Source organism: Tamandua tetradactyla, chromosome 5 (genome assembly GCF_023851605.1).
Source record: "Tamandua tetradactyla isolate mTamTet1 chromosome 5, mTamTet1.pri, whole genome shotgun sequence".
Classification (NCBI taxonomy): domain Eukaryota; kingdom Metazoa; phylum Chordata; class Mammalia; order Pilosa; family Myrmecophagidae; genus Tamandua; species Tamandua tetradactyla.
Window position 1 is genome coordinate 113,766,538 of NC_135331.1, and position 20,771 is coordinate 113,787,308.

Genomic DNA, 20,771 nt, shown 5'->3' on the forward strand with positions numbered 1-20,771 from the left:
TGCCCTTGATTATATGTAGTCATTGCAGTCATTTCTACAGAACCAGTATGATTAAATAAGTCAACTAACCCATTTCTAATTATTGTCCCTTTTCCAGGAATGTCACCCAACATAAATATGAGCTACATTTTAGTTTGCTTTTCTTGGCACAGCTGAAATTTATTTACAGACTTTATGTAATTTTCCAAAGCATTTGCGTGAGTGTTTGGGGAATCAGAAGCCCTGATAAGCTACCTGACTCCATCGACATCAGATAAGCTTGTCAAAGATGTGTAATCTGGTCTCATGGATCCAGACCAGTGTATTATCTGTCATGCAAGAAAGATTGCCGTTTGTTCTACCTTTGGTGTGCTAGATTCATCCACTGCCTGAGTGACTTCAATTACTTTTTGCAAACAAAAACCTTTGTTTGTCCTTATAATGTGTTGTGTTTGTTTCCAAAATCTAAAGTAATTTGTTACATGAGACTATCTGGCAAATTACAAATAAATTCTTTAGCTATGTTGTTTAATTTCTTTCTTAAAAAATCTTGTGTTATATAATGTTTATTTATTTAAAAAGAAATCCTTTCAAATGAAAAGACTAGTGCTGGTCTGCTCCAGACATACACTTCTTAAAAACTGTAAAATAAATTATAGTATGCATATTTATTTCTTTATCTCAGTGCTCATACATCATCACACCACTCATTAGTGCATAATAAATGCATTAAATAATTAATGATATACATATAAGAGGTCTTTCTAAAGACCAGTTCCTTGTCCTTTTCTCCTTTGGTGATTTTGTCCTACAGATATTTTTGCCATTGACTATCTGTGACAGAATCATGACTGATAAGTGCATAGCCTACGTAAGCTAGTTCATGCATTTACCATCTCACCACCTCCTATGCTTCTATTTTTTTCTTCCTCCCTTTGTTACTACTAGTAGCCTATCTTCCTTTCTTTCTAATTTTGTTTAACTGTGTTATGGAAAATTTCGAAAGTAGAAATAGAACCTTCATATACCATCAACCAGTTTCAACAATGATCAATTCATTTTTTTTCATCTATTATATTTGAAGTAAATATAAGGCAATCTATAGCTTCATTTGTAACTATTTCAGTATATATATTTAAATGATAAAATACTTATTAAACCGTACAAATTAGTACTTTGTCAATACCCAACTGTCCTTTAACCCTGGCAGGGGCTCTAATTTATTGATCCTACCACCATTTCATTGCTTCTTACATCCATGACGTCCTCTCTCCTCTCTTACCCAGCTTAGATTCCAGTCACTCCACATTGCACACACCCTCTCCTGCCCTCTCTCGCTTTGTTATGCTTTCATGGCAGGATCTCAGCCATGGTTAAATCACCCTCTGCCTTTTCCATGCCCACTCCCTGCACCTGGAGAAGGATTGGAGAAAAACTCACAGACATATTGACTGATCCCACTTCAAATTTATGACCAGTTGGTCCCCTAATGCTGACAATTATTTTTCTCTCCGTACTGGATTGTTTCATTAGCATACACACGTGCTCTCTCTCATTTTAAAATAAAACAAAAATACAGGTTCTCTTGACCCAATTTTACCCACAGTTACGTTCTATTTCTCTGCTTCCTTTTAATCTTTTACTGCACTTGTATTCTTCCCTATCTCAGTAATGTAGCTCTGTCCTTCAGGATGAAGAGGGCAAAACCCTTACAGCTATCCTTGGCCTCACTTTTTTCTCTCACACTACATATTTTTAAAAAATATTTTTATTGATAAATCTTAACATACAAACATTCCATACATGGTTTACAATCAGTGGCTTACAATATCATCACATAGTTGTGCATTCATCACCATGAAAATATTTCAGAACATTTGCATCACTCCATAAAAAGAAATAAAAAGAAAAAAACTAATGCATATCATACTCCTTATCCCTCCCTCTCTTTGACCACTAGTATTTCCATCTACCCAATTTGTTATAACCTTTTTCCTCCCTATTATTTGTTCATTCTCTATCCATATTTTTTTACTCGTCTGTCCATACCTTAGATAAAAGGAGCATCAGGCACAAAGTTTTCACAATAACATAGTCACGTTGTAAAAACTATATCATTATACAATCATCTTCAAAAAACATGGCTACTGAAACACAGCTCAACAATTTCAGGTACTTCCCACTAGCCACTCTAATACACTACAACCCAGAAAGGGATAACTATATAATGTGTAAGAATAACCTCTAGGAAAATCTCTCAACTCTGTTTGAAATCTCTGAGCCCCTGAGACTTTATTTTGTGTCATTTTTCTCTTTTGGTCAAGAAAGCTCTCTCAGTCCCTTAATACTGGGTCTCAGCTCATGCTGGGAGTTCTGTCCTACGTTGCCAGGGAGATTTACACCCCTGGGAGTCATGTCCCATGCAGTGGAGTGGGAGATGTGGGCTCACCTGCCACATTGGCTTAAAGAAAGAGGCCACATTTATTTCTACATTTAATCACTATCATTGTCCAGTCTAGGCATTCCTAAATTATACCGTCTCAGTTTTTATCCTCTATCTTCCCTTCTGGTTACATATGTGCCCCCAGACCTTATCCCTCTATCATACTCATATTCACCTTCATTCAGTACTTATATCATTGGGCTACAATCAGCTATCTATGTCTGAATTGTTACAATCAGTCCTGTTACACCAATTGCCCAATCTCTACTCTATTTCTATCTCCTAATCACGTGTGTTCTTAACTTTAATTCTCCAAGTTCACTCATTAATGTTAGTTCATATTAGTGATACTATAGTAGCATTTGCTCTTTTATTTCTGGTATTTCACTCAACGTAATGTCTTTAAGGTTCAATCACTTTGTTCCATGCTTCCTGACTTTATCCTGTCTTACAGCTGCGTAATATTCCATAATATGTACATACAGTTTGTTTAGCCACACATCCATTGATGAACATTTGGGCTGTTTCCATCTCTTGGCAGTCATAAATAATGCTGCTACAAACACTGAAGTGCAAATGTACATTTGTGTCCTTGCCCTCATGTCCTCTGAATATATACCTAGTAAATGGATTGCTGGATCATATGACTATTGTATACTTAGCTTCAGGAATTGTGAAAACTGCCTTCCAGAGTGGTTGTGTCATTTTACATCACACCATCAGTGGATAAGTGTGTGTCTTTCTCCACATCCTCCCCAGCACTTGTTGTTTTCTATTTTTTTTGATAATAGTCATTCTAGTGTGTATGAGATGATATCTCATTGTGGTTTTGATTTGCATTTCCCTAATAGCCAGTGAAGTTGAACATCTTTTCATGTGCCTTTTGCCCGTTTGTATTTCCTGTTCTGAGAAGTGTCTGTTCATGTCTTTTGCCCAGTTTTTAAGTAGGTTATTTGTCTTTATGTTGTTGAGTTGAAAAATCTTTAAATATTCTGGGTACTAAACCTTTATCTGATATGTGATTTCCAAATACTATCTCCCATCGTGTAGGCTGCCTTTTTACTTTCTTGACAAAGTTCTTTGATGCACAAAAGTGTTTAATTTTGAGCAGTTCTCATTTATTGATTTCTTTCTTCAGTGCTCATGCTTTGGGTGTAAGGTCTAGGGAATTGCCTCCTATTACAAGTTTTTAAAGATATTTCCCTATGTTTTCTTCTAAAAGTTTTATGGTCTTAGCTCTAATGTTTAGGTCGTTGATCCATTTTAAGCTAATTTTTGTATAGGGTGTGAGATATGGATTCTCTTTCATTCTTTTGCATATGAATATCCAGTTCTCCAAAGCACCATTTATTGAAGAGGCTGCTCTGACCCAGGTGGGTTGGCGTGACCACTTTATCAAAGATCAGCTGTGCGTAGATAAGAGGGTCTATGTCTGAACACTCTATTTGAATTCATTGGTCAGTATATCCATCTTTATTCCACTGTAGCTTCATAATATATTTTAACATCAGGTAGTATGTGAACTCCCACTTCATTTTTCTTGCTCAAGGTATTTTTAGCTATTCAGGGCACCCTTCCCTTACAAATAAATTTGGTTATTGGTTTTTCTATTTCTACAAAATAAGTTGTTGGGATTTTAATTGATATTGCATTGAATCTATAAATCAATTTGGGTAGAATTGACATCTTCACTATATTTAGTCTTCCAATTCATGAACACGGTATGCCCTTCCATTTATTTGGGTCTTCCATGATTTCATTTAGCCATTTCTAGTAGTTTTTTGTGTATAGGTCTTTTGTATCCTTAGTTGAATTTATTCCTAGATATTTTATTCTCTTGGCTGCTTTCATAAATGCAATTATTTTCTTGATTTCCTCCTCAGATTGCTCATTACTAGTTTTTGGGTGTTGATCTTGTGCCCTGCCACTTTGTTGTACTCACTTATTAGCTCTAGTAGCTTTGCTGTCGATTTTTTCAGGATTTTCAACATATAGTATCATATCTGCAAACAGTAAGAGTTTTACTTTTTTTTTTTTTTTTTTTTTTTTTTTTTTTTTTTTTTAAAGGAAAGACAGAGAGAAGGAAGGAAGGAAGGAAGAAAGGGAAACATTTTTAAACATTTTCTTGTTTTTATTGTATTCTGTTTCTCCGTTTTTTGTTACATGGGCTGGGGCCGGGAATCGAACCGAGGTCCTCCGGCATAGCAGGCAAGCACTTTGCCCGCTGAGCCACCGCGGCCCGCCCAAGAGTTTTACTTTTTCCTTTCCAATTTGAATGCCTTTTATTTCTTTTTCTTGTCTGACTGCTCTGGCTAGAACTTCCAGTGCAGTGTTGAATAGCAGTGGTGAGAGCGGGCGTCCTTGTCTTGTTTCTGATCTTAGAAGGAAAGCTTTCAGTCTTTCCCCATTGAGGATTATGTTAGCCATGGGTTTTTCATATATTCCCTTTAACATGTTGAGGGAGTTCCCTTCTATTCCTGTATTTTGAAGTGTTTTCATCAAAAAAGGATGGTGGGCCACGGTGGCTCAGCAGGTAAGAATGCTTGCCTGCCATGCCCGAGGACCCGGGTTCGATTCCTGGTGCCTGCCCATGTAAAAAAATAAATAAATAAATAAATAAAAAAGGATGGTGAATTTTGTCAAATGCCTTTTCTACATCAACCAAGATGGTCATGTGTTTTTGCTGCTTTGATTTGTTGATATGATGTATTACATTAATTGATTTTCTTATATTGAGCTGATCTTGTATGCCTGGAATAAATCCGCCTTGTCATGGTGTATAATTCTTTTAATGTGCTGCTGGATTTGATTTGCAAGTATTTTGTTGAGGATTTCTGCGTCTATATTCATTAGAGAGATGGTCTGTAATTTTATTTTCTTGTTGTATCTTTGTCTGCCTTTGATATTAGGATGATGTTGGCTTCATAGAATGAGTTAGGTAGCTTTCCCTCCTCTTCAGTTTTTTTGAAGAGTTTTTTTTGCAGGATTGGTACTAATTTGTTCTTGAATGCTTGGTAGAATTCACATGTGAACCTGATCGTGGACTTTTCTGTTTTGGGAGCTTCTTGATGACTGATTCACTCTCTTTACTTGTGATTGGTTTGTTGAAGTCATCTATTTCTTCTTGAGTCAATGTTGGCTGTTCATGCCTTTCTAGGAAGTTGTCCATTTCACCAATGTTTTGTCTGGTTTATTAGCATATAGTTGCTCACAGTATCTTCTCATTATCTCCTTTATTTCTGTGGGGTCAGTGGTTATGTCTTCTATCCATTTCTGATTTTATTTATTCACATCTTCTCTCCCCCTCCCCTCCCCCCTCCCCCTCCCCTGCCCCCCCTCCCCTCCCCCTCCCCCTCCCTCTCCCTCTCCCTCTTCCTGTCTTTTTTGTCAACCTAGCTAAGTGCCCATTGATTTTATTGAGTTTCTCAAAGAACCAACTTCTGGTTTTGTTGATTTTCTCGATTGTTTTCATGTTCTCAATTTCATTTATTTCTGCTCTAATCTTTGTTATTTCTTTCCTTTTGTTTGCTTTAGGGTTAGTTTGCTGTTCTTTCTCTAATTTTTCCAAGTGAATAGTTAACTCTTTGACTTTTGCTCTTTCTTCTTTTTTGATATAGACATTTAAGGCAATAAATTTCCCTCTTAGTTCTGCCTTTGCTGTATCCCATACATTTTGATATATTATATTTTCATTTTCATTTGCCTCGAGATATTTACTGATTTCTCTTGTAATTTCTTCCTTGATCCACTGATTGTTTAAGTGTTTTTTATCTCCATATATTTGTGAATTTTCTGGCTCTCTGCCTTTTACTGATTTCCAACTTCATTCCATTATGATCTGAGAAACTATTTTGTATGATTTCAATGCTTTTAAATTTATTGAGACTTTATCCTTGAGAAATGATCCGTGAGCACTTGAGAAATATGTCTGTCCTGCTGTTATGGGGTGTAATATTCTGTAAATGTCTGTTAAGTCACTAGTTCATTTATTGTGTGATACAAATTCTCTGTCTTTACTGACCCTCTGTCTAGATGTTCTATCCTTTGATGAGAGCAGGGAATTGAAGTCTCCAACTATTATGGTAGAGGTCACACCACATATTTAATCCATCTGGAAGTCCTTTTGGCTCAAGGATATCTGGTATCTGACCATTTCTCCTCTTCACTGCCCCTCCCATCCTAGTACTAGCCACCGTCACCCCCCACTTGAATTGCTCTCATAATTCTAACTAGTCTTTCCCTGTTCTCACCATTGCCTGTACACTAAAATTCTGTTCTCAGCCCAGTAGCCAGACCACTCCTTTTGAAGCATAAATCAGATCACATTGCTACGTCAACTTAAAACCCTTTAATTGCTTAAAGTCATATGTGGAAAAAAACAGCAACAACAAACAAACAAACAACAACAACAACAACAAAAAACAGTCTTTATAAAAAACAGTCTTTACAGTACCTTCAAGACTCACATTCACTCTCTTTTTCATTGCATTCTAACCACAGTGACCCCCACGCATGCTCCTGCTACAGGGCCTTTACCTGGCTGTTTTCCTCTGCCTGGAACATTCTTTCTCAAAGTCTTCACATAGTTATAACTTCCTGTTGCTCAAAGAATGCCTTCTCAAAGATAGGTGCCGTGAACCCCCCCCCCAAACCTTTCCTTCTCATCTCTCTCTTATTCTACTCAATTTTTTTGTTCCAATAAATGTATCATCTCATAACTTACTATATAATTTACTTATTAATGATGTTTATTGCCTACTCTGTCTTCTCCTACTAGAATGTAACGCCATAAAAGCATGAATTTTTGCATCTGGCACATAGTCAATAATTTTCTTTTTTTTTAATAAATTATTTTCCCTTCTTCCAGCATTACTTTACTCATCAATTCTCTGCGTTAATAACAGTTTTGTTTCAAACGGTTAATATGGACTCTTTGATTTTAGGGGCCTGTTCTTTAGGATATTTCCCTCTACATTTACCTTTTTAATTATATCAATCTTTTCTCCATATTTTTTCTTGTGCTTATGTCATCTGCTAAACTAATTCGAGGCACATATATTTGATGTACAAGTCGGCTCATCCTCTTATCCCCTTTCTCTACTTTTCATCCTTTCTAGCTATGTTTTTATTCCTAGAAGAATTTTTCTCTGTCCCAGTTCCCCAAGACCATAATTTTTAACAACTAATCCCAGAAGTCCTGCCATTCCCTGAAAATGTCTTCCAACAAAAACTCTGTCACTGGTTTTCATTTGGTTCCCTCCATCTACCTTATAGACAATCATGCAATCCTTGATTTGCCCTTCACTCAACAGTCTACTGAAATGCAGATTCCCTTTGATTAAAGCTAATATGAAAGTTACTTAGTATTACAAATATGTATATTGGTATTTATACTGAATATATTTTTATCTTTTATTTCAAAAAATGTATAAATATTTGTGTATTTATGTATAAGTAATCAATTTCTATTTTATTCACATTTTCCTGAAAGAAAGCAATTCATGAATCTTTTTCTTTTAGGCATCTAAAATTGTTTCAAATGTTTATCTTTGCAGGTCATTGCTTTAGTAATGGATATCTTTACAGATGTGGATATTTTCAAAGAAATAGTTGATGCATCAACTCGAGGAATATCAGTATACATTCTGCTTGATGAGTACAATTTTAATCATTTTCTAAATATGACTGAGAAACAAGGTTGTCAAGTACAACGTCTAAGGGTGAGAATTTCATGGTTTTTCTGAAGGTTTTTTTGTACCATTATCATGTCAGTCAAATTTAATGTATATTAGGAGATATTATTCCAAAAGTAAAATAGAAAAATAATATATTTAAGGTGATACAATAATTGATCACAAAAAAGGGTCCCTTTTAGTTTATAGAAGGTGGACTGAAAATACAGATTTTCATGAGGGTTTCATATATTGTACTTTTCTTGGTGGTGAACACTTAAGCTTTTGATTTAACTTTGCAACAGTCATAATTGATGCCACAAGTTTGCCTGCATAATCTTGAAACCACTGACTCCAGTGATTATTTGATTCAGCCTGTGTTTGCTGATCAAGATCATTTGGCACATGTTTTCAGTTACATTTGACTTTTTGAAAAGAAAATGGATGTTATTGTTCAATTATTTTAGCATCTTGCAACTATAACCCAAAATTAATTTCTTAGGATCTTAGGATCCTAAATGATTTGTCAAATGATTTTGTGTAAATGTAAATTCATATCTCCTACTTTTAAGCTATGTTAAAATACATATTTTTATGTGACTATATTCCTTGAGCATTGCTTTTATGACAGATGTTTTGAAATTTGCTTTTTAATAAATTTTTGGGTTATGTGTTTATAAAAGTTATTTCGAGTATAAATATTTTTTGTTGTTAAGGCTGTATATGGTCATACATTTTACTTTTCAAGACAGCTGCTATCCAGTCATAATTTTTATTTTATATTTACATATAATTTTAGAATATTCGAGTGCGGACTGTAAAAGGCCAAGATTATATTTCAAAAACAGGAGCAAAATTCCATGGAAAATTGGAACAGAAATTTTTATTAGTTGACTGCCAGAAAGTAATATATGGTTCTTACAGGTAAGATTATTGTTTTTACCTCCAGCATTATCAACTATTTAAACAATGGGTTTATTAGCTGTAAACATTAATGTAATGTGTTATTTCTTAAAAATAAGAAAACAAACACTTGCATGGAGCTTGGGGACCTTGGTTTTAGTTCTGCCTTTGCCTCTAAAGTACAGTCCTTAGGCAAATTACATAACTTCCTTGAGCTTCAGTTTTTTCATCCAAAAATGAGAGAGTTGACAAATATCTAAGGTTCCCTACAACTATATAATACTAAAAGTATTTTTGATTCTTATGAAAATGGTACATTGTTTGGATTTAATAGCACTTGTTCAAAAAATAAAAAGAAGCAGCAACTATTTTACTACTTTGAAGAACCAATGGAATGAATTTTTCTTGTTTAAGTATTACTAAGAATCTAATAGTTATCATGTAGTGACTACAGTATTATCAAAATGTAATAGTCTGACTTAAATTTGCTGTGGCAGCCACTAGATGAAGTTACTCTGCCCCAAATACCATTCTGATATCTTTTAAAGTTACCATTGGTGGAATGTCTACTCTGTTCTGGCTTAACTCTTTTACATATGTCATCCCCCTTCTTTACAACTTATCTTGTATGTAGGCAGTGGCTTTTATCTGTAGATAAAAGAGGAAGCTGAAGTTCCAAAAGGTTAAATGACTTGTCTAAAACCCCATAGCTAAAGAGCCAGAAGCAGCATTCCATTCCAGGTCAGGATAGCCCTAGAGAATAAGCTCTGCCCTATTACTCCCATATCAATCCACAAAGTTAGCCCTGAATGGGATATATAGAGAAGATTTATCAGCTGGCAGATAAAAACACCAAACAAATACATGGGAATTGCTAGGTCACCAGAGTAGGGTCAACTCATTATTAAAGACCTAGGGAGAGAGCCAGAAGTGCTGTGGATTTAAACAGTCTTAACAAAAAACACTGGTATTTTATCTTAGTAACTTACAGAGTCCAGGAGAAGGAAGCAGCACCTTGACTAGGGTGGTCTTGGGCAAGGTACTTGACTTGTTTGCCCTTTGGTTCACTGAAAATGACTATAATCACGGAACCTAGACCATGTCCTTGTGGTGACAATTAAATGAAAACCCCTAAGGTTGGCTTTTATTTTTAGTCCTCCTTTTATCTGTTATTAGCTGCTGACATTCCCTTTAAGCTCAGGGAATCTTTTTTGAAAATGCTGTTTGGAATTCCAAATGTAAATTTGTTAAGAGCAGAAATTACAAGTATTCGAAATTAATGAGTCCTTCTAAGGATGCATTGCATGTACATATATTTGTTCAACTTTCTTTGGTTTTAGAGAGTTGTAATTGAAATTTTAATTAAAATTGAGAGTTCACTTGACTTATAGAATGATGTTTATTATTTAAGCTCCTGATAGTTAGTTTTATATCTTTATCATTTAAACTGACTTTTAAGATTATCTTCAATAAATTCACCTCAACTTCATTTTGCTACTGCTAGATATTAATAGGTGCCTTGCGTACTGTGAGTGAGCTTTCTGTGGTATTAATATGAGGAAAAAAAAAACAGACGAACAGTAACAACAAAAAAATCTATCAATCTTCCTATGTATCTGTCTTATCTATCTATCTAATCATAATTTACCTTACTCTTTATGGAAGTGACTATGGAATACATGGACTACAGGTTATAAAAATCCATCAAAACTCTTGCATAACAACTGTGTTCTCTTTCTTATTTTGAGTTTATTTAAAATGTACTTCTTTACAAATGTAATGGTGATCAACTGTTGCCATTTTTCCCCCCACCGTGGATCTTTCTTATTGCTAAGGAGATTCTAACTAGATATGGTAGAATACTTATGAACCTGTTTTCATAAAAGCTGGTTAAAAATTGTCTTCTTTTGTCTTAAAAACACTATGAGTCCCTCATATTCTACTATTGTTGATGTTTCCTAATAGGGAAATTTAGAAGTCTTTGCTATAGAATGCCCTATTTTAAATTCCCAGTGTTCCTGGAAAGGCCTGGAATCTGTATTTGCATTGTGTGACATCTCATTCACATGATGATGGCTAATCAAGAAAACAACAGAGTTTTGCCATTTATGATACTAACACTGAAAAGATAAAACACATATGCATTTAGTCAATATGTACACAGACAATATTTTGAATTGGATACCCTTATTTGAAATTGTCACATGAATATCTGAAAGATATTTAGGAAAGCATTTTCTAGAACTCTGATTGACAAAGAAATGTATAAACCTCTACTTTTTGAGTCTTCTAATCTCTTATAAAAGTTATTTAAAAAAAATGAGTTCCACTCACCTCAGTGGCTCTCAGATGCCATCTTTGTTCTGAAATGATGGACCCACTGCTATATTAGTTGAAACACTGGAAAATGAGGAAACCAGGAGTACACTTAAATAGTGATACCTCAGAAAAAGGTGATAGTATGCTAGGGCAGATATGTGATACATTTAGGAATTGTGGTAGAAATTAGATCCAAAAGGACCTATGGCTCCTGTTGGTCCTGGGAAAGAGAGTATTGAGAGATGGTTCCTGGTTCTTTGTCCTGGGAAGATGGTCGAACCACTGAATGAGAGAAGTAAGGCAGAAGAGGGAAGGGAAGGGGAGACTAAGACTTATGAATTTGGCATATTAATTCTGAGATAAAATATATAAAATACAGAGTTCCCATATACTACCCTATATTATTAACACCTTGCATTAGTGAGGCACATTTGTCATAATTCATGAAAGAACTTTTTTATAATTGTACTATTAACTATAGTCCACTGTTTACAATCGAGTTTATTGTGTTGACCAGACCTATGTTTTTTCTTTTGATTTTTATTTTAATAACATATATGTCACCCAAAATTTCCCCTTTAACCACATTCACATATATATATATAATTCAGTGCTGTTAATTATATTCACAATGCCCATATAGATGATGCAATCCACCTAGGGAAACAGAGAAACATAATATTCATCACCAAGCCCTAAGTATGCCTCCACTTTCTCAAATTTACTTATTGAATATATCCAATTGAAAGTTTCCCTGTTACTTGAAATTATTTTCTGATTTACTGAAGCAGGGGAACTTTCCCAAATGCCACTCTAAAGCAATACCATTCTCTTCTCAATAACCTACACTCAACACCTAGAGTATCATAAGCTGTGAACATCGTTTATGACATAAAAGAATCCAATCTTCTGATTCTTCCTTCTTGTTACCTAGCTCAACATTTTTCCTCATCATCCCAACTGGTTTGGGCTCTTATTACTTTATTCCAACCCTTTACAATTCATAGTAAGTTCCGTACCTCATCTTTCAAGTCTGTATTACAATATTACAAAGAGCTACTAAAAAAAAATAAAAAGAAAAGAAACTCCTCAGACATCTCTTTGCATTATGATTCATCCAAATTGGGAAGCAAATCCTACACTAACTCCCTGCTTTGATTTCAAGACTTCCTCCACTATTTCATCAATCTTTTATATAACTTCTTTACCCCACCCAAATATAATCTGTTCTCTGTGTTCAACCAAGACAGAGGCATTATTACTTCCTTGGCTTTTCCATCTGTTTCTTCTATGCAGTTTTCCTCACATACCTTTCTTCTCTGAAATTTTTTAAAACAAAGCTAAAATTCCACTGTTTTTATGGATTTTCTCATATATGGCAGCTGATTATTCATTTCTTTACTTGATATTTCTCACCCATTTTGTATTCATATCTTCAGTCAGATTGAAAATTCCTTTCGTGGTTTCCTTCCACACCTCTTTAAAGCCAGCCTGGTGGCCCACAGCTGTGCACATGAAGAGCACCTCGCTCACAATTCTTCTCGTACCAGACATTGCAAAGGCATGTCATTTATAATGACCACATAAGAATAACCAGATTCTTTAGTTGCACGCTGCTGTTCTTGGCATTTTATGGTTTTCCATTAAACTTTACATGAATCTTTACATCTACCTATGTTTTTGTCTTCCCTGTGTCAACAGTCAGCTCCTCCATTGTGGAGAATGGCTCCATCTCCTTTTCCTTTTGTGTTAATCTCCATGTGTCATGAATATGACTTGACAACCAGCATATAGTCAGCTCATCTTTTTTACAGCTAATTGACTCTGTATGTTACATTATACTAGGTTTTAAAAAACTAGATTTAAAATTTGATATGAAATTTCAAAATAGCTATTAACTCAACTTTAGCAAAGGGATTAGAAATTCCATAGAGTACTGCAAAGTGGTCATGAACTTTGATTTCCTAGACACTGCTTTATATATTAAAAGGTCCTGGCTGGCATTAGGATTGATGTGGTTTATGGAACTAAATGGATCAATCCTGTGTACCCTGAGCAGTAAAGCTGCTCTTTAGTGGTTGAGGCTGCTGCCCACAAATTATTTCTCTGTTTACAGCTCCTAGCATCCTAAATTACACCAAGTGAATAAGCCACAGACATAACAATTGGAAGACTTGTACTCTATACTTAAAATTTACATTCCTTAGCAGAAACCTATCTTACTTTATTATGTCTTCTTGTATCTTATACGCTGCCTTTTTCCTCATTTTAGATATCAGGTAGCTGAGATCCAGCTCAGGTGGCAGCATAATTCAACAGTAGCCAATTCTGTCCACTTTCCCTTTAATATTGGCTTCCCTACAACCTGCTAGGATACTACATATGAAATAAAATATTGTTCTTACTCCATACATTCTTCATAGACAGCGATGCAAAATGCAAAGTAACTTCTAAAGCCTAAAAATTATGGGTGAATTCAAAGCCATGGCATGAGTTCCTTTGTTATTTAAAATATGAATATGGGGTTGTAGAAGCAAGTTATAGGGTAGGCATATAATGACTGAATCTGTTCTAAATTATGGTAGCCAAAGAAAACAGAAAGTCAACATTAAATAACTAACTTTTCTTATTAGAATTATATATTATCCTCAATCTTTTGCTTTTAACTTAGCAAAATATAAATTTACAATTCTGATTTTTTTTTTTCAGCTACATGTGGTCATTTGAAAAAGCTCACCTCAGCATGGTTCAGATAATTACAGGACAACTGGTTGAATCCTTTGATGAAGAATTTAGAACACTGTATGCTAGATCCTGTGTCCCCAGTTCATTTGCACATGAAGAGTCAGCAAGGGTGAAACATGGCAAAGCACTCTGGGAGAATGGTACTTATCAGCGTTCGATTTCTTCATTAGCATCTGTTTCCAGCCAAAGAAATCTATTTGGTAGACAAGACAATTTTCATAAACTAGACTCTAGTTACTTTAAAAACAGAGGGATATATACTCGAAATGAACATGACAAATATAACATAAGAAATCATGGATACAAACCTCATTTTGTTCCAAACTTTAATGGCCCTAATAAAATCCGTCCATATCAACCCAGTCAGGTAAACGAAAATTGGAAAAGACATAGTTATGCTGGGGAACAGCCAGAAACAACTCCATACCTGCTGCTTAACAGGGCTCTGAATCGAACCAATAATGCACCTGGTCAATGGAAAAGACCTTCAGATAGTCTCAGTGTGGCATCGTCATCACGGGGAGGCTACACAAACCACCACAACACACCTGCCCAGAGTTTTGCCAATCGGCTTGCTCAGAGAAAAACAAATCTTGCAGACAGGAATTCAAATGTGCGGAGGTCTTTTAATGGGACAGATAATCATATTCGCTTTTTGCAGCAACGAATGCCAACCCTGGAACACACCACAAAGTCATTCCTACGTAACTGGAGAATTGAATCTTACTTAAATGATCATTCAGAAGCTATGCCTGATTCAAATGGGTCAGCTCTAGGTGACCGATTTGAGAGCTATGACGGGTCTGAGAATTTGAAAGCCAATGCTCTTTATACCCATTCTCGACTTCGTTCATCTTTTGTATTTAAACCAACTTTACCTGAGCAGCAAGAAGTTAACAGCTGTACAACTGGCTCCTCAAATTCAACTATAATTGGTTCCCAGGGAAGTGATGTGCCTAAAGAGGTCCCAGATACCCCTACAAGTGTACAGCATTTGACAGACAAACCCTTACTAGAATCAGTCCCCAAGGTTCCGTTGCAGACAGAGACACCAATACTTCACCCTTCGCAGGTTCCTGAAAAACAGTCAGCAGTCTTAAACCATACTACCAATGATCATACAGAGTCAAACAACTATTTATATACAACTCTGTGTGTAAATAAGCAGACAGAAAATCTAAAGAACCAGCAGGATGAGAATCTTCTTAAAAGACGAAGTTTCCCAATCTTTGACCATACAAAAGCCAATTTAGATCATGGAAATAGTAAGCATTATGTATATAGTACTCTTACCAGGAATCGAGCTAGACAACCAGAAAGACCCAAAGAGGATCTACTGAAAAGTTCTAAAAGCATGCACAATGTGACCCATAACATAGAAGAGGATGATGATGTTGCCAAGAGAGGCCCTCCGACTGGCACCACTACCAAGTCAATTTCCATTGCAGCTTTACTTGATGTGAATAAAGAGGAGCCCAACAAAGAACTCACTTCAAAGAAGGAAGTTAAAGGTTCCCCAAGTTTTTTGAAAAAAGGATCCCAGAAGTTAAGATCATTACTTAGCCTTACCCCAGAAAAGAAAGAAAATCTATCCAAAAATAAAGCATCTGCCTTTTATAGAATGTGTAGTAGTTCTGATACTTTAGTTTCTGAGGGTGAAGAGAATCAAAACCCCAAAAAGTCAGAGCCAAAAGTTGATTCATCTCCTAGAAGAAAGCATTCTTCTTCAAACTCTCAAGGCAGTATCCACAAGAGTAAGGAAGATGTTACCGTCACCTCATCTCAGGGGAGAAATTCCCCATCTGAAGAAAATAATAGAACAATGCCTTGTCCAGGTCCAGTTGAATGCACATTCTCGGAAAGGGCAGGAGATGCCTCTGCCCCAAGATTTAACACCGAACAGATCCAATACAAAGATTCCAAGGAGATTAGTGCAGTTGTTGCTCCTGAAAGAAAACCAGCTTCTTCTCCAAGGCCAAAGCCCAACGAGCTTCTAAGATCTCATTCAACTGACCGGCGAGTGTACAGTCGTTTTGAGCCATTTTGTAAGATTGAGAGCACTATGCAGTCAACAAGCAACATGCCAAATACCAGTATACACCATCCAGAAATAAAGTCCACAACTATGGGCAACAATTACGGCAGGTCCAGCCCAATGCTTAATTACAGCACTGGTGTCTATCGCACATATCAGCCCAATGAAAGCAAGTTTCGAGGATTTATGCAAAAGTTCGGAAACTTCATACATAAAAATAAGTGAAATACCATAATTTCAAATAGATATTAAAATACAAATGAATATGCTTATAAATATTTGTCCAAAGAACACTGTGGTCCAGTTTCCAGTGGGTCAACAGCATTCTGAATGGGTAGAATTTTGGATAATATGTATGTATTTATGAGATATTAATGCACAGTCAAGGTGTTATTCTATACGATAAAATTAGTTGTGCTTAATTACACTATTGCTGGAATTTCTCCATAAACACGTGATTTTTAAATGGTAATGGTGAAAGCCAAATGTTACTAAATTTTTTTCTTCAGACTGAAGATCTTTAGCCTTAAATAGGAACTTTAGTGGAGAGATGGTGTATGGATTTTATCCATTTATTCCAAAGTCCTTTAAAAAAGCATCATAATAGTAATCAGGGAACTGTTTTAAAATGTCCTTATAGGGTTCACATGTCTTCAAAAAATAAGAAAATAAGAAAAGCCTTTCTTTGTTTATAACTTTAAATTCCGTGGATAGTGTGTTATATATTTTGTTAATGTATTATTAATTTTCCTGTGGTGCACGTATAACTGGTCGGTTAGCAAAAGTACAATTGAAACTGAATAACTTAGTGAAACTTTTATTTTGCCTAGAGTGTTTGCAAAGTATCGGCCTCAGGTGGAAAAATCATAGGAATCTATTTTCCTGATTCTTTGAAAAGCATCCAGAATGTGTCTCTTTTCACTCTGGAAACTGGTAGCCTATACTCCATTTACCCATTGGCTGCCTCTATAGTCATTGCTTACTTCAATTTTATAGCAAGCCAGCAGGAATTTAGAAAGCCTGAACTATTATTTAACACCTTCTAGATTAATATATAGGGCATTATGCAGTTGTTTTAAACATTCAGCCATATATTTATAATTCAGTCATTAAAATAGTAGCACTGATATCTATGTCACTAAAATAATTCCCAATAGTATATTAAAAAACATGAAAGGAAACATAGCAAGGAAACCTGACAGTAGGGAAAAAAAAAGCCTAACACTCATTGAACACTGATGGTAGACCAGATAATGAACTAGAACTTTAAATTCTAGCTCACTATTTTGTGGGGACCATTGTCCTCATTATTTATAGATGAGAAGTGAGACGATAATTGAGACTCAGAGAAGTAGTGCCCCAACTCATAAGTAATAGGTAACAACTCTAAAGTGCCTATAACATTCTGTCACCTTCCAACAGCATTCAATGCCTGCCTTACCAAATCTGATGAGAATTAAATGGGAAAAAGTTTATGAAAGCATACAGCCTATTTCAATATCAGTCCATCAGGAAAGATTAAGTTGATTTTCACCGGACAACAAGGACACACAAGGACTAAAATAAATCATTGTAGGCGAGATTAGGGAATTAAAATTGAGAATAATTTCTGAATATAATCTGATAAAGCCAGTTTTAATAGGTAGGTGGTCATTTTGATCTCCTTCTCATTTACCTGAAGCAATAATAGGAAAGAAAAGGAACCAGAAGTAAGTTGCAACCTGCTTCCTGGGTTTCTGTGCCAGAGAAAGAAGTCCATTAGGTCAGGAGGCTAGTTGGGGAAAAGGAATTCCATATTAAACACATTATCTCATTAAATATTCACAATAACCCTGTGAAGTTAAGTATGTCCTTTTTGCAAGTGAGAAATTCAAGTCTCAAAGAAGTTGAATGAATTTGATGAGTTAAAAGGCTCTGAATTGTCAGAGCTGGGGTTTGAACACTGATGATGTGGAATAGCATGTACTACAGAAAAACATGTTCTTAAAATTAACCCATTCCTGTGGGTGTGAACCCACTGTTTTTTTGTTTTTTGTTTTTTTGATGATGTTCCCTCAGTTAAGGTGTAGCCTGTCTCAGTCAAGATAGGTCTTAAGCTTATTACTGGAGTCCTTCATAAAAGAATGAAATTCAGAAAGAGAGAAAAACACAGGGAGCAAGATGCTGACATAGAATCTGGAAGAGATCAGGAGATGCCACTATGTGTCTTTTCATGTGGCAGAGGAACCAAGGACACCATCAGCCAGCCCTGGGGAGCCACAGTCTTCAGGGAGGAAAGCATTACGTTGATGATGCCTTGATTTGGACATGTTCCTGGCCTCAAACCCATGAGTGAGTAAATTCCCATTGTTTAAGCTGAACCATGTCATGGTATTAGCTCGAGCACCCTAGAAAACTAAAACAAACACTAAAGTTATTTTTCATACCACAAGAATGTCATACTGATATTCAGTATGATATTCAGTCTGAAAGTTAGATCTTTAAAGCTCAGAATACATTTTTCTTAAAAAAAGGCATATTCTTTACATCACTGATTATTTTACACACCTGGCTGGCTTCTACTCCACTATGCTTTAAGAGCGTTCTTTGAATTTACGCAACTCTCTTTTTCACTCTATATCCCTTTACAAACTAGAGAAATGCATCAGTAACTGTCAAGAATAATATTCTATAAACACAAACCCAGAATATCATACTCAGTTTGCATCAGTCATAAAAGTAGGTTTTAATTTCCCTTTATAACAAAGGAAATTCCCAAGTACTACAACATGAAATTGTATTGTCTTTAGGAAGCTGAATGTAATAGACTGGAAATTTTGCACAATTCCTAACAAATTAATAGCATAAAAATAAAACGTTGAGAGAGAACAGTCATGTATCACAAGAAAGGAAGTCAAGTATATTTACAGAGAATTTTTTAAAATAACCTTTGAAATATGTATTTCCTTATAATCAGGCAATGAATTCAGTTGCAATAAGAGAAACATTTCTAATTGCTAGTTAATTTTTTGTATGATCTTAATAGGTCAGTGTCATTTTATTTAAAAGCATTAAAATTGGAGCACCATGGGTGGAAGAGAATGTTCGTTTTGTTCTGAGCAAAAATTCACTTCTGTAATTCTGCACCATAGTCCTTTATCCACTTATCAAAGTCCTGAACCCATGCTTAACCAAGCTAGATTTACTTAAATGTCCATTCTTTGCTAGTAGTGTATGGAGCATCTTTTGTAACTAACAGAATTGTCGTAAGACAGCTCTGAAATTGAAAGCCCTGATTTAGAATAGTATAACTTTAAAGCTGAAACTATATAAAGACCAGAGATTTAATCATGGTTTATTACAAGAAAAACTATTTTTCTTTTTTTTGCATGGACAGGCACAACTATTTCTCTTTGAACAGTGACTGCTGTAATTTCTGGAAATGTATGAATAGATTATGGAACTAACCTATCAAAATAGTTGATAAGCTCCTCCCTCTGAAGAAATGGCATTGAGGAGTATAGGGTGCTGTTTGCTTCCTGCTTTATTTCATCCACCTGTGGCAGGCAGCTTAGGCTTTCACATGACGAAGATTTATTCTCTGCTTTTTTATCCTTGTTTTCCTTCTATTTTTTATTTCTTCCGTAAATACCTTTATCCCGGTATATAATAGCTTTCCAAAGTCTCTGTGGTTGGAAACTCCTCAGGTATATAACTGCATAAGCACATACACTTCAAGATACTGACTCAGAGTTTTAAGTTTCAGGTTTTAAACAGACACTACCAGACTTCAAGCAAAATACCTTCCTTGCTCTCCTATGTTAATACTGGAAAGATATTATCACTTAGATGTAGTTTCATAATAAAGTTTGACCATGTAATTTTTATTCTGTGACTGAGAATTGTTTGTAAGCAGACACTATAGAAAATGGATATAATATCAAAATATTTCTTGGCAGGTGGCCTTGGAATAATTTAAGTGACTATATTCTGAACACACTTTCATTCCTCTGTTATAACAATTGAGATTAACCACAATTCTGATGTAGTGTATTGAGGTGTGGATATATGCTGGAAGTCTTACTTGTGGATGCAGATAGCTTGTTTGATGGAGAGATGCCGAGTGTGGATCCTGATAAGCAGTGAAAGCAATTGAATTCTAGCTGCTTTTAATTTTACCTTTTCTCGGGAGCTACCCGGTCATTTGTGTTATTCCACTGTTATTTTCTTCTGAGAATACATGTTTGTATCTAATGTGCATATGACTAAGGGATGTAAAGTAGAATCATTGTTTCACATTATGTGTGATCTATGCGCGATGCTGTAAAAGAAAAAACTGCCATAATATTCATTTGGGTTATATTGTATTTAAAGCAAAAAAGATGAAATAAAACCAAAGAGTCAATTTTTTATATGCATACAATGTTAGCAAAGAAATATTCTTCCAAATTAACTTTTGTTTAACAAATAAATATTAAATAATTTTGTACAAATATCAATATATTGTGAGTTTATTTTTTTCCTTCAGATCCTGGATTTCTCCATTTAAGCTCACTCTTTCACTTAGTTAATAAAACCAGGAATTTAGATTTTTTCATACATTTAAAAATATTTCCCCCAGGATTTTGAAATCATCTCTAAGACATTTTTACTTCAATTTTGATTAGCAATTATATTTTATACACAATTTATCCAG

General features: G+C 35.2%; 1 protein-coding gene across 3 annotated transcripts in view; it reads left to right on the forward strand.

Annotated features, from left to right (window-relative positions):
• The window catches only part of FAM83B (family with sequence similarity 83 member B), a 97,109-nt gene extending 76,550 nt beyond the window's left edge, over window positions 1–20,559 (forward strand). For all 3 annotated transcript variants that reach the window (XM_077162118.1, XM_077162117.1, XM_077162119.1), the window contains exons 3-5: window positions 7,978–8,142; window positions 8,894–9,018; window positions 14,026–20,559. In XM_077162118.1, the coding sequence (XP_077018233.1) occupies window positions 7,978–8,142; window positions 8,894–9,018; window positions 14,026–16,321 (2,586 nt within the window). In that variant the 3' untranslated portion in view covers window positions 16,322–20,559. The remainder of the gene's footprint in view (window positions 1–7,977; window positions 8,143–8,893; window positions 9,019–14,025) is intronic.
• Window positions 20,560–20,771: the final 212 nt, after the last annotated feature.